Below are 14208 nucleotides of genomic sequence, written 5' to 3' on the forward strand. Positions count from 1 at the left end.
TACGAGGTCATGCTCGCCACGCCAAACAAAATATGCATCAAGCCTTGCATATGCAAGGTAACAATAAAGCATCAACAAGAAACGTGAATAGGCCATAAACGCCAATATGCTGAGACTCGCGTCATGGTGAGCAGTAGAATTTCATTTCCCATTCATGGACATTTCGAGTTGTATGTCGAGTAAAAGTATCGTCAACGCCGTATCGAGTTCATCCCATCGTGAATAAAAATACAAGTCGACAAGGTGATTGTCGGCCTCTCTCAGAAGAAAATGAGGATGCCACTCAGGAATGCACCGAAAGCACCCAGAGTTGCAGGAAATTCGTAAAAGCCAACCCCACTGCCAACTGAAGAAGTAGCATGGGAAGAGGAGGCTGCAGTTGCGGTAGCTTCACTACCCACAGTAGAAACATCGGTCTCGGCATTATTCCACCAGTTGTGCTTGGATTTGGAGCTCGAGCTCACTGAATGGGTTTCGGTATTGGTGTGAGTTGCGACTCGAGTCACATTCCTTGATTTTGTCTCAAGCCCAGAAGGGGAAAAGACAGCCGGCGAGGAAACCAATGGCGGTGACGTAGAGAGGAAAGTAGACTGTGAGAAGAAGGATCCGGTCTTAGCGACTGGGCTCATCGAAGTGATTGAGGGTTGGGGGTGGTGCTCACTCATTGAACCCCCCGTGGGCGGTTGAAGCTGGCCAGAACTAGATTCCCAGCCACTGGGGCGGCCCGTGGAAGAGGCTGTGGGAGAATCCGTAGCGACCCAGGGCCAGACATCGGGAGTGACCCAACTAGATGTCTCCTTGTGAGTTCCGCTCCAAGGAACCGGAATGCTGTCGACGGTGGCCGTCACGGCGGGAGCAGACTCGACCGATTTGGGCTCGTCGGCACTGTTGCCGTTGACCTTGCCACCTTCAGCAGTAATTGACTGCCACGAGCCGGTCTTGTCGGTGTATTTATACGAGCTACCAGTTGAATAGTCGGTGACGCTCATCGACTTCAGATACATGGTGTACGGCCCTTTGCTGTAATCCGTCTCGCCGCCCGCCCAATCTTTATAAGCATGTTAGCATTGCAATCTCCATGTCTCAGTATGGGACGGGGACTGACCAATGGTGCCTTTGGCATTGCTGGGGTCACCGCCGGCCCATACACCGACCTTGATCATCATCGGCGTCTGCGGGTACTGGCCGCTATCCGCAGTTTCGGGGGTAAGGACACGGACGGTCTTGCCATCGATGGCCCAAACAAGCTGACTGCTCGTCCAGTCTATAGAGTAGGTGTGAAATTCGTCGTGGTTTCCCGGGTTTGCGGAGGATGCACCGCGGTTGTAGCTGCTGGTGTCGCCCTTGCCAAAGTAATTGGTCTGGACCTGATTATCATTGCCTCCAAGCCATTCCCAGTCAACCTCGTCGAGATCGTCCGACTGCAGTACTGCGCTGCTGACAATTCCGGTCCCTGGGGAGGCCTTGATGGAAAATTCCACCTTGCCGAACATGATGTACCAGTTCGACTGGATCAAAGGCCCGTCTCCTTGCTTGCGGATGGTGAACGAAGCGCCATTGGTGCCATCATACGCAACGTTGCCCGAGGCAGTGAAGTCGGAAGATGCACCCTTGGTGAAATCGAAAGTCTGGTCTGCCTTTCCCAGGGCAGGGTCCGCGGGACAGGCTGCTCTCGGTCAGTCTCACGCTTGCTTGCACGCTCGCTCAATCACTTACTTTTCTGGAGGGGGTTGCAATCCGTGTATGTCTGAGCTGCAACCAGAGCCGACGAAGAAAGCAGGCCCAAGGCCACATCGAAAGCGAATCGCATGGTGGGCTATACTTCTGCAAATCGATGCCCAATCGAGTGTTTGCGTGATCCAAGACCTGCGGTATGGGATAGAAGTGTTAAAAGCTGTGGAGGGATGAAAGGAGAGGAAAGAGGGAAAGAGAAACAAGAGAGAAAAACACCACGCCGGCAAGCTCGAGCTTGGCGCTGTCGCTCGTCTTATACAGGGAAGCTGCCAGCCACCTGTGTTTCGAAACTTCCTCTTCCAGACGATCCGCAATCCGCTGATCCCGCTGTCATTGGGCCAATCAGCGCGAGTTGGGGGCGCCGCCACGTTGCCGCCATGCATGTTGTGGTTACCACTGGATCATCCCCATTCCCATCTCGAATCTCGAGGACTCGATTGTGCCGGAGACCAGTGCAACTGGCTTGATTTACGCCATTCTCAAACGGTCGGATTGCGAGCATTAGTTTGATAGTGTTTGAACGAAACTGACAAAAAGGAGGCTGCACTGGGTCGGGCGGGCCGCGCTCCACCCCCAGCCTCTTGCGTTTCCATCTTCACTTCGTCATCCCCGACTTCGATGTTCTGGAAAAGAGTCCGATCGGGCATGAATCGTGCAAATCATGTCGTTTCGAGTGTTTCAAATGAAGTTCTGATTTGGGCTGCCTCCCTCACCCTGCCTCGATTGTTGCTAACTATCTAACCATTGCCCAGAAGCCTTAGTCGCCGTCTTCCACCTCTGCAAGACTAGCATATCCGACTTTCACTTGAGCAATCTCCCTCCACTGGTGTGAATGACATCGCCAGTGATATATGCATCTTTCATCAAGTACACATACGCCTCCGCCACGTCCTCTGCTGCTCCGACCGTGTCGAGTAGGGTTCCCTTTCTGAAGATCTCATAGTACTTAGCTCGGACCTCGGGGTCTGGGCCCATAAGTGATGTCAGGAGCTCGGTGTCAATTGTTCCCACAGCCACAACGTTCACTCGGATCGGCGCTAGATCAACCGCAAGACCCCTCGCAATGCCCTCGGTAGATGCCATTAGCGCGCTGAGCATCCCCCGACCAGGGACGGGTTTGGCAGCGGTTGATGCGCTCGTCAAGGTGATGCTAGAGCGTGGGCCTGGGTTCATGTGCGCGGGCGCTAGCTTGCCTAGCATCAGTGGCGTGTCATGGCGGACAATCAACTCAGATGTCTTGGTCTCGGAAGTTTCGTACTCAGACAAACTAGGCAGGTGTGGGACAGTGCCGGCAGTGTAGACAATGTGGTCGATCTTGTTGTTGTTGCTGTCGGTAGCGAATTCCAACAGCCCTTTCAGATTTCCTTCAAGGGTCGAGGCCTGTGAAACATCGCAGGTATATCCATGGATTTTGTTCGCCGCCGAAGCCTCTGGATAGGAAGCTCTCAGCTTAGACAAAGCCCCATTCAGGCGATCAGGGTTCGAGCCAGAAATGATAACAATAGCACCTGCTTCGATAGATGCCTCGGCGGTTGCGAAGCCAATGCCCGATGTGCCTCCTAGGAGAAGGACTCGGCTGTTCCGCAGCTTGTCGAATTTATTGGCAGGCATCTTCAGTTGTGGTCTAGAGAGGTGACTTGAAGTATGATACTTCAAATGCTGGAATGAGAATTGGTTGTTATTTAGCAGCAATGTTCGACATGGACGATATTTATACGTTATCCATGCTTTGGTGACTGGTCCGCGAGTCATGTTCTCAGCCTGTCGGGGATAGGCCCGGAGATATCGTCTGGAGGATATACCAGCTTTGTCATGGTCTTCAGGGAAATGTCTCGCCATTGGATGTCGGGTTTAGTCGGTCTCGAGATGGCCGAGACAACTTTCTTCTGTTGTATCGTCACTCCACTCTCTGTCCGCCTATTCGTAAACGCTCATATTCCTTCAACTCTCATGTTGAATGCCTTGATCACACAATCACTGGCTTTTCCTAATGCTACAGTATCCGGGTACTGTAACAGGCAATTGGGATGACTATGCGCTATCGGCCTTTTCTTCTCGCCAATCCGGACAGGATTTGGTGAGAGAAATCTGAGTTTCGACCTTGCTGGCTATTGTCATTGGCGCTACATCTAATATCGGCAAATCCACCCTGCAGTCCTTCGCGAAACGGGATGTTTATTGTCGTGTCTGTATTCTTGAACTCTTCCAGTGTGCCCGGGACCGTATATTGAAGATTCTAGGACACTCAACCCGGATGGTCCATTCCATTTCAATCAGGTCGGCGTAGATTTGATCCGCAGCGTGGGCGATGTCTCTCGGCCAGACAACAATCCGGTATCTGCGGCCGTGTTTTAATTAGGAATAATAGGAATAGCAACGTGGATCGTCTTGATCTATTGGTTGGTTTGCAAATCGATGATTCAATGCGGATGGGTTGGAGAAGTGCTATAAAACCCCCGCTCAACTTCCAGCGTCCGATCCCACGTGTCGCACGGCATACGTTGTAATTATGAAAGGATCACTCGTGATGAGCTCCTTTCTGTTATATAATAGTCTGTTGGTGCATAAAAGGGTTCAGTCAGGCCAAATTGTGATTGCGACTGACCAAGAGCTACCGAGGTACATCCCTACAGCCTTGCGCTCTATAAGTAGGATCGGAATTCCCCTGCCAACTCTTCATTTGCTTTGCTTTTTGACACCTAATCTTGGGAAGTCTACTGGACTGGATAACAATATGACAGAATCCTATTCTCCTTTTGCTCCGAAAACTCTCAGTGGTGGACATTTTATCTCGCGGGGGTACAATCCCTGGTGAGTGCATGGCTCGTTTAGATCAGTCTCCGAGATGGTTCTCTCACACGCGCACCATTTCGCCCTGTCAGCCTCTCCTTCTCATGATTGAATCATTTCTTCTTTGTCTTTGGGGCTCAAGGCCTTTGTTCTTCAATCCCGTCCTGTACTTGACCGGTTTCTGAAATCGTCCCTCATGGGTAAGGCAGTACCACCTACCTCGGACGAGATCAACCTTTCTGGCAAGACCGTCGTGGTCACAGGGGGCAACTCGGGACTCGGATGGGAGTTTGCCCGCCAGTCCTTGATCTTGAATGCATCGCGGGTGATCATCACTACTCGCTCCGAATCCAAAGGCAACGCTGCTCTTGCGTCCCTTCGCGCCGATCCCGAGGTCAAATCCCGCAATCCACACGCGCAGCTCGAGTTCTTCGATCTGGATCTGGATGACTACGAATCTGGGCTCCATTTTACTCGCAGAATCAAGGAACAAGTACCAGACCTGGACATTCTCCTGTGCAATGGCGGTACTAACCTCATGCACTACGAGACGAGCAAAAGCGGTCATGAACGGGTTATGCAAGGTAAATATAACGAACTTTCCCTCTGAGGTGATGTTGCTGGCTTTCGTCTGAATGTCTCTTACCGGATTCAAGTCAATTGTTACACACATTTCCTCGTCGTGCTCAGTCTCCTTCCTTTACTCAAAGCGACGGCAGCCAGGCGAGGTTCACCTTCTCGAGTCACATTCATGAGCTCATACAGTCACACACGGCACACCCTGGAGAAGATTCCGATTGCGATGAAAGAAAGCGTCTTGGAACATTACGACGACAGGAGCAAGTTTCGGGGTCTGGCACGCTACCAGGACAGCAAGCTAGTGCTCAACGCCTTTGTGTACCAACTTTCAACTATGGTATCTCCGTCCGAGATCATCGTGAACAGTGTCTGCCCGGGGATTGTCGCTACCAACTTGAACCATAACTTACCGTGCTGGATTAAGCCCCTGATTTATGTCCTCTACAGAATCAAAGGACGAACGCTCTGTGAGGGCGGCCGCCTATCGATCCATGCCGCAGTTGTTGCTGGGAAAGATAGCCATGGCAAGTTTCTGCAGGATGGCCACGTCAATAGGTATGTTTTTGTCTCCTCGGGCCTCGCTCGGGAAGTTGCGTCAGCGATTCCATGTTCCAAGGTTGACGCGTTCCAGCGGCGCTCCGTTTTTATCCCAACCAGCCGGAAAGCAGTACATGGAGAAGCTTTGGTGGGAGATTGTGGGTGATGCCATTAATGTCAACCCGGAGATCGAGACTCTTGCCTAATGCGGATATGCTGGGGAAATTCACCGACTGGAGGTCTCGACATGTCAGGTTTTCGGATAGTCGTGGGTTTGCAAGGGCGAATTACTCCCTACGGCTAGAAGTTCTTCATGAAGCTGGAATGACATGCTGCTAATTTTTGATGAATTGGGCGTAAGCTACAAGTGTTCCAAGAATTCTTTTTGTGGCAGGTATATTGGCACTCTCCGAGTATTCGACGCCCTACATCGGTTATACATTCTTCAAATACCCAGGTAATCAGACCTCGCTAGCTACACATGATAGAGGAGCGTTGAAAATGGCGTGGAGCAGTTTCCCTTTTCATACCTACCACAAAGAATCCTTGAGACCTCTGTAGTTGCAGGAGGACTGACTCGGTCTACTTCTGTTAGACATACAACGGTTCTGCGATATCCAGCGACCGGAGTCATTTTGAAGCATCCGAATGGCTTCAATGATAGAAAAATACCACACTTCCTAGCGGAGACCAGGAAATATCGATCGTTGATCGTCGACCATCCAAAATCCCCAAGTCATGATACAAAGGCTTCCCGCAGCTCCACCACCCTGTCAAGCACGGACAGCATCACGGACCATGCCCCAGATAGATAGCCATGGATGTATAGGGACCCGGCGTGACAATTGGTAAATGGCGATTAGCAGAAGGAGGTTCTTTGATCCTCTGCATCAATGAAAAGGATGAACCGGGGAGACTCCGTCACAGAGGAAGACCCCCTCGTCCAGACCCAATGACCTTCCCACTGAAGCTAGCGTAAGAGCCTCATCCTCAACTTCTTTTTGTCCTCCGGCTACTCAGCTTCTCAGCTTCTTCGTCCCTTTCGCACCCTCTCCACTCTCATCGATCCCTCCTCCGGTATACTCGTCCTTCCGATCCGATCCGCAGCTCCCGAGGAACGTTCATCATCCATCGTCCATCGTCGAGCATCCATTATTCACCATCCACCGTCAACGCCCATCCCTCCCCCACCCCAGCTCGTCCTGGAACCTGCGTGCTACACGTCAATCGTTCGCAGCCCTCGTCAGCATGCACCTCGCTAGCCCTTAGCAACGTCACGATCGCGCCCTGGCCAGACCATGCTCTAGAAATATCCCGCAGAAACTCTCGCGCCCGACACTTGCGCCCGCCCGCCCGCCACCCGTCTTGCAGCTTCCACACGCGCCCTGTTCCAGGATCAGCATCCCGACGCCCCGCCCATCGAGCAGTTCGGCCACGCCGTGAAAAACCCGAATTCCATACTCCGTCTCTGAGGACCATCGCCGCTGGCTCAGTCTGCGCCCGCGCACCTCCCGCCTTTCCTCCCCGGGTCCGAGCTCCGCACTGTGGCGCCAGCATCCGCAACTGCGACAACTGACGCCGATCGTCGCAGCTCCCCTATTCCCCGGCGCATCCGATCCTTCTCACGTCTATTGATGGTGATCTGCTCCAACGTCCGCTCGACTCGGAACCCCAGCTGGCCACGACTTGAGTAGGTTCTCTGCGGAGAGACTCGGCCGAGTCTGGGACCCGTCATGCCCGTGCGGGAGCACCAGCAACCCGATGGGCGACAGGGCTCCGGGAGCTCTGGGAACAGTTGGGTCTCGCAAGACACGGTGCGGAATAATGAAGGCTCGCGTCGGGACCCGAAGAGGCCATCTCCCAACAGTCGCAATGTCGACGCTTTCCCGGGCACCTTGAGAATGGATAAGTAAGCTCCCCTCCTCCAGAGAACGTTCGTGCAGCGATGCACCGTACGCGGGGGCGAAGATTTTCAGCTACGGGATGCTAACGAACCTCCAGTCCCGAGTACTCAGAACCTCCAAAGATCGACTGGGGAGCGTCCATGTGGTCATGGAGCTCCCCCGATATCTCCCCAACCGAAGAACGTAAAGGATCCGGCTTCAGCAACCATCGCAAAGCACTGGCTGTTCTCGGTGCCACGGATGACCCCTCCCACTCATACTCCTCGAGTCCGCGACCGCCGCCCATCAACCCCCCTCACGCTGGCCAAGATGACCTCGAGTCGATAGCTCCGTGGGTTACAACCGCCGGGACGGAAGGACCAGGTACTTTTTTCAACGACTACTCTGAACACGAAGCCTCACCTGCCTCGGCCACATTTCGTCCCATGACCGGTCACACAATAACCAGTGAACCAGCAGATTTAGATCACAATGGGTACTACCGAAGACCGTCCGCTGCCAGCATGACCAGCAGTCAAGGGTCGAAATCAAGCTCCAGCCATAAACCGTGGAAGAAAAAAAGCAAAGGATTGTCCGGCGACGAATACCATGTCCAAGATGAACTTGACGACTCTCAGTCGAACCCACCTAGCAGACGAGGCCCTATTGACCAGTTGAAGGCTCGAGAGAGGGCGAACTCGGATGGATCAGATGCATCGCAGCGACCCACACGGCCAAGAACAAAAACCCCTTTGCCTTCGAGTGATATCACACCTTGGGTTTATCAGAGCTTCAACGATATTCCACAATATGGAGAGGCTCCCGTGCGACAGGTACCCATCGGCCCTGATGGCCAGCGCCTCCCGTCTCGGGGTGTTTCGCGCACAACACACCGGGACTCGAGTCGACGGGCAGGTAATGGCCATCGCCATTCGCGAAGTAAAGAGGAAAAGCCCAGCATTGCGGGCGATCTTGCTGGGTACCATCGTCCTTCTGGAGGGCGCGATGACTTCGCAGTCGGAATGAAACCCTTTAATGATAATTATCTCAACTCATCTACAGCGACGAACTCATCCACCACCCTTGGTGGGCGTTCGACAAGCCCGACACCCAGTGTCCAAAGTGCCATCTTCCGTGAACCAGGTCAACCTTCTCCAGGTGGCCTGCCGAGTAAACAAGGGATTTTCGGTAGGATCGGTCGACACCTCAGGCCAGGGTCACACAGGCCGCATGAGAAGTCCAAACGCGACTATTCGCCCGGTCGACGCAGACAGGGCAGCATCGAAGGGACTGAGTCGGCAGATTCCGGCAAGAAGGAGTCCGGAAAGGGCCTGGGTATTGCGAAGGGCAAGTTTGTCCCTCTCCCTCGCAGGGGATTCAGTCTGGCCGGAGACCTTCATGCCCCCAGGGACCGTTCGGCAGCGCAAGGTGAAGAGGGGAAACACGTCTTCAAGCTTGACACCGACCTTAAGGATTTGCACGGGATCGTTCGCACCTCTTCCCCAGGCCGTTTGAATCGTGTTGACGGCACGACGACGCCGCACGAAGACCTCGGCAGGCCCGATCCACATTCAGAAATCGCCCCTGATGGTTGGCACGCGCCTGACAGTTGGCAAGTCAAGAAGCATATCGACCATCTTCTGGAACCCTCGGAAACTCCACAGCCTTTGAGTGGACCTCGTGATCGTGATGGAGTATCATACTTCATTCGCGTGTTCCGTATCGATTCGACCTTTGCCACCCTCTCGGCTGGCTTGGATGCCACTGTCGCTGACGTACTCTATATGCTGGGTCGGAAGTCCTTCTTGCAGGACCACCTCAACAATTATGAAATTGTTCTACGGAAGAATGATTTGTCTCGGCAACTGGACCACAAGGAGTGTCCAATCGCGATGCAGAAGCACCTTCTAGAGCAAGTTGGCTACACGGAGAAGGATCGGATAGAAGATATCGGCCGTGAAGACCACAGCTACCTCTGTCGATTCATCTTTCTGCCGACCAAATTGAGTGGCTACACTAGCCTGGAAGCTGACCCTGGCTTCAACAAGATGCAGAAATTTAGTCATGTCGATCTTCAAGGTCGAAGCCTGGTGACTATCCCGATTACCTTGTACAAAAAGTCGTCAGAAATCATCTCCTTGAATTTATCGCGGAATCTCTCGTTAGATGTGCCAAAGGATTTTATCCAAAGCTGCATCAATCTACGAGAAATCAAGTTCATTGGCAACGAGGCTTTGCATCTGCCCACTAGTTTTGGCTTAGCCAGCCGGCTGACCTACCTGGACGTGTCGAACAACTTCCTGGAGCAGCTGGACCACGCAGAACTCAACAGACTTACTGGCCTGGTGAGTATCAAAATGGCCAACAACCGACTAACGCATCTTCCGAGCTACTTTGGGGATTTCAACTATCTCAGATCACTCAATATCTCCTCAAACGGCTTCAAGGTCTTCCCAAAGTTCCTCTGCAAGCTGAGAAGTCTGGTCGATTTGGATATCAGCTTCAATAGCATTGAAGACCTTCCCGACATCGGCCAATTGACCACCCTCGAGCGTCTTTGGATGACGAACAACAACCTCAGCGGACCCATCGATTTCCGGAGTCTCATCAATCTTAAAGAGATTGACGGTCGATTTAATGCCGTTACCAATATCGATAGTCTTTCGAGGTTGCCGCGCCTGGAACAACTGTTCTTCGGTCACAATCTGATTTCTCGATTCCGCGGGACATTCCCCAAACTACGCAGTCTCTACCTGGATCATTGTCCTCTGACCCAGTTCGATATCGACAGCCCCATGCCGACTCTGACCTCTCTCAACCTTGCCTCTTCCAAACTCTCCGGGTTCCGCGATGCCATGTTTGAAAATCTACCGAACGTGACCAAGCTCATTCTCGATAAGAACCATCTGTCGTCAATTTCAGCGCAGATCGGCAAGTTGCGTCGATTGGAACATTTCAGCATCATCAAAAATCCTTTAGGATCTCTACCCCCAACCATTGGGTGTCTTTTGGAGCTGAGGGAGTTGAATTTGCGAGAGTGCAACCTCAAATCTCTCCCAGAAGAGATCTGGCACTGTTTTAAGCTAGAAACCTTGAACGTTTCAACGAACCTCCTAACCACTTTCCCCAAACACGGTGCGCCACTGCCTCTTGTCCCTGGCGAACCAACGACTACTCCCGCCACAACCCCTGCCACTGTCGGCAATCCCAGCTATGAGGAGCTGGGACCCCTTAATGAACGCCGGCCTAGCCATGCATCCGGTGGAGCCATCCATTCTGGTTCATCGCCGAGTGGCTCCTACCGAAATCCATCTGTTACTCCATCGATTGGGCAGCAAGGTGGGAGGAAGGTCTCGACTGCCTCGCGATCTGCAAACACGGAGGCAAGTTCCTCGTCTCGAAAAGACTCGAATTTCTCGCAACATGGAACCACCTTAACATTTGCTGGTTCTCTGCGAAACCTTTACCTCGCGGATAATCGCCTGGATGACGACATCTTTCGAGAACTTGCCCGTCTTCCGGAACTGCGCATTGTCAATCTCTCGTACAACGAGCTGACCGAGCTCCCTCAGGGTGTTCTCAAACGGTGGCCCTGGATCTCCGAACTCTACTTGTCTGGCAATGAGTTGACTTCCCTCCCATCCGACGACCTGGAAGAGGGAAGCAATCTCAAGGTCCTGCACATTAATGCAAACCGATTCCAAGTTCTCCCGGCAGAGCTATGCAAGGTCAGCAAACTTTCCATCCTTGATGTGGGCAGCAATGGATTGAAATACAACGTTTCCAACTGGCCTTATGACTGGAATTGGAACTGGAACCGAAGCCTCAAATATCTCAATTTTTCGGGCAACAAGCGTTTGGAGATAAAGCCCAACATTGCATCACTGGGCTCACCAGGAACGAACGGCGCCGACCTGACTGATTTCACCTCTCTTACTCATCTCCGAGTCCTGGGTCTTATGGATGTCACTCTCACAATTCCTACTATCCCAGAAGAAACAGAAGATCGCCGTGTGCGGACATCAGCATCCCTCGCTGGCTCACTCGCCTACGGCATGGCAGATACGCTTGGCAGGACCGAGCATCTGTCTATTATTGATATGATTGTTCCTCGTCTTAAACCAGATAATGTTGAGACTTTGGTCGGCATGTTCGATGGTCAGACGAACTCGAGCGGCGGGTCTCGCGTCGCCAAGTACCTTCATGAACACTTCACTCCTACTTTCTCTCATGAGCTTAAGAAGCTCCAGCGTGATCAAAACCAAACAGAAACGCCTCTTGATGCGCTTAGACGGGCGTTCTTGGCATTGAACAAGAACATGGCCGGCTCGGCCTACCGGTCGATCGATGATCGCGAGCTTCGACAATATCAACGCAAACCGTCCGCTACGAAACAACTGAACCAGGATGATATTCAATCTGGTGGCGTGGCAACTGTTCTATATTTGAACAATATGGACTTGTATGCTGCCAATGTGGGCGACGCTCAAGCGATCTTGGTGAAATCGGATGGGTCTTTGCGATACCTGACTCAGACCCATGACCCTGCCGAGGCTAGTGAGCGCCACCGTATTCGAGAGGCAGGTGGCTTTGTGAGCCGCAATGGCAAGCTCAACGATGTCCTCACTGTTTCGAGGTGCTTCGGTCATTTCCCCATGATGCCAGCTGTCATTGCTGCTCCATCCACCATGCACACCACTTTGACCGAGCAAGATGAGATGATCATCTTGGCATCGCGTGAACTTTGGGATTATGTCACTCCTGAGTTAGTCGTGGATATCACCAGAGCAGCATACCCAGACTTGATGTTTGCAGCTCAAAAGCTCCGCGATCTGGCCATCTCCTTCGGTGCCACTAATAAGTTGATGGTTATGATTCTTGGCGTCACCGAGCTTCAGAAACGGCAGAAGAAGTGGCCTCGGCCTAGCCTCTCCCTGGGTCCGTCAGCATTCCCTGAGGAGCAGATTATTCCGACTACCAAGCTTCGCAAGAAGCCGCGTGATATCCCAGGAGATTCCCGTCTCGCCCGGTTCGACTACGTCGATGCTCCCATCGGTGAATTGGCAATCATCTTCACAGATATCAAGCGGTCAACGGGATTATGGGAGTCATGCCCTGATGCCATGCGTTCAGCCATTTCGATCCATAATGACATTCTTCGTCGTCAGCTTGGAATCATCGGTGGATATGAGGTCAAAACAGAAGGTGACGCCTTCATGGTTGCATTCGCTACAACGACCTCTGCCCTTCTTTGGTGTTTCAATTGCCAGAATCAGCTCCTCGAGGCTGAGTGGCCTACGGAGATCCTCGAGCAACCTCAATGTCAAGTCGTCTACGATGTGGATAACAACGTGATCCTTCGTGGGTTGTCTGTTCGTATGGGTGGTCACTGGGGTGAACCTGTCTGCGAGAAAGACCCCGTCACTAACCGTATGGATTACTTTGGTCCCATGGTGAACCGAGCCTCTCGGGTCTCTGCTGTTGCGGATGGTGGACAGATCTTTGTCTCGTCCGATTTTATGACTGATATTCAGCGCAACCTGGAGGTCTTTGCTGATGCAGAACGCTCTGCATCAACGAGTTCCACTGGCAGCAGCAATGCGCGCGTCGACAGTCTTGGCCACAACATTAGGCGGGAGCTCAACCAGTTGAACAGTCAGGGATTCGTGATCAAAGACCAGGGCGAGCGAAAGCTGAAGGGGCTTGAAAATCCTGAGCCTCTCTACCTCGTGTACCCACACTCTCTTGCCGGCCGATTGACGGCACTCGAAGAGGCTCAGGAGCGAGGTGGCCCAGCCAAGGTGAAGCCGGACTCAGAGCTCGAACTAAAGACTGACCTGATATGGCGTCTCTGGGAAGTCACTTTACGTTTGGAGCGGCTGTGTGGCGCTCTGGAGAATGCCGCTGAGCCTCGGCTGAGAGAGCCCAATGTCGCATTGTTCAACATGGTCAAGAATCATGGTGGTGAGCTCAATGACTCGACCGTGATCAGCTTGGTTGATCAGCAAGTCACGCGGATCGAGGTAAGACTTGGATGATACTCACTTGTGCTCCTATGACATTACTAACTCACCCTCAGGCCACGGTTAACACCCTCTCCGTGCGACATATGATGCGTCCCTTCAAACCAGGTGATCGGCTCGAAGACCACGCCGTGCCCATCGGTGAAGTCATGCAGCAACTACAGACCCAACTTGCTGAATACCGAGCACTGAAAGAGCAGATGGCCGTCGGAACTGCGGACATTGCTGGCATACCGCCAGCTCAGTATGGCGGTCTCCCCATGCACGAGACCAACAGCACAGAAAGCCACAACACCTCCGCCTCCTCTTCCTTCCTCCACCTCTCCCAGTCAGCGGACACGCTCCGCTCTTTCGATGTTCAGCGAACCAATAACCATTGATCTGGTATACTACACAACCACATACCTCACACACCTAAGTACTTATAATCACGCCTGTTTTGGTATAATTTCGCTTCTGTTTGCTTCCTGTTGGTGTCATCTCATGACCTGTGAACGGCGTCGAATGGGTCGGCGTCTTCGGGTTCTTCGTGGAGCATTAGGGCAGGGTGCCATGGTGGATATCACTTTTTTTTGCTGCTGTTGGTTGTGCTTTCCTTGGTGTATTCTGTACCTTGGGGCCCTTTTCTGTGTATCTGGCTGGTACTCTGAATTTGATATATA

The 14208-nt window shown here is 52.6% G+C and overlaps 4 protein-coding genes across 4 annotated transcripts; 2 read left to right on the top strand and 2 right to left on the bottom strand.

Moving 5' to 3' along the window:
• Positions 1 to 260: 260 nt before the first annotated feature.
• N7459_004124 (glycoside hydrolase family 16 protein) lies at positions 261 to 1810 on the bottom strand (the record flags this gene model as incomplete). Its single annotated transcript, XM_056943308.1, has 3 exons — positions 261 to 1048; positions 1106 to 1666; positions 1717 to 1810. 3 exons carry the CDS (start codon positions 1808 to 1810, stop codon positions 261 to 263), a joined length of 1443 nt encoding a protein of 480 aa, XP_056800191.1.
• Positions 1811 to 2535: 725 nt separating this feature from the next.
• Positions 2536 to 3345, bottom strand: N7459_004125 (SDR family NAD(P)-dependent oxidoreductase; the record flags this gene model as incomplete). Its single annotated transcript, XM_056943309.1, has 1 exon — positions 2536 to 3345. One exon carries the CDS (start codon positions 3343 to 3345, stop codon positions 2536 to 2538), a length of 810 nt encoding a protein of 269 aa, XP_056800192.1.
• A 1375-nt stretch (positions 3346 to 4720) lies between these two features.
• On the top strand, positions 4721 to 5846 carry N7459_004126 (uncharacterized protein; the record flags this gene model as incomplete). Its single annotated transcript, XM_056943310.1, has 3 exons — positions 4721 to 5108; positions 5181 to 5658; positions 5735 to 5846. The coding sequence occupies 3 exons, from the start codon at positions 4721 to 4723 to the stop codon at positions 5844 to 5846; spliced, it is 978 nt and encodes a 325-aa protein (XP_056800193.1).
• Positions 5847 to 7373: 1527 nt separating this feature from the next.
• On the top strand, positions 7374 to 13926 carry acyA (adenylate cyclase acyA; the record flags this gene model as incomplete). The annotated part of the gene is made up of 3 exons (XM_056943311.1): positions 7374 to 7549; positions 7642 to 13546; positions 13603 to 13926. 3 exons carry the CDS (start codon positions 7374 to 7376, stop codon positions 13924 to 13926), a joined length of 6405 nt encoding a protein of 2134 aa, XP_056800194.1.
• Positions 13927 to 14208: the final 282 nt, after the last annotated feature.

This window comes from Penicillium hispanicum, assembly GCF_028827665.1.
Source record: "Penicillium hispanicum strain IBT 35686 chromosome Unknown utg000004l_segment0_segment0, whole genome shotgun sequence".
NCBI lineage: Eukaryota > Fungi > Ascomycota > Eurotiomycetes > Eurotiales > Aspergillaceae > Penicillium > Penicillium hispanicum.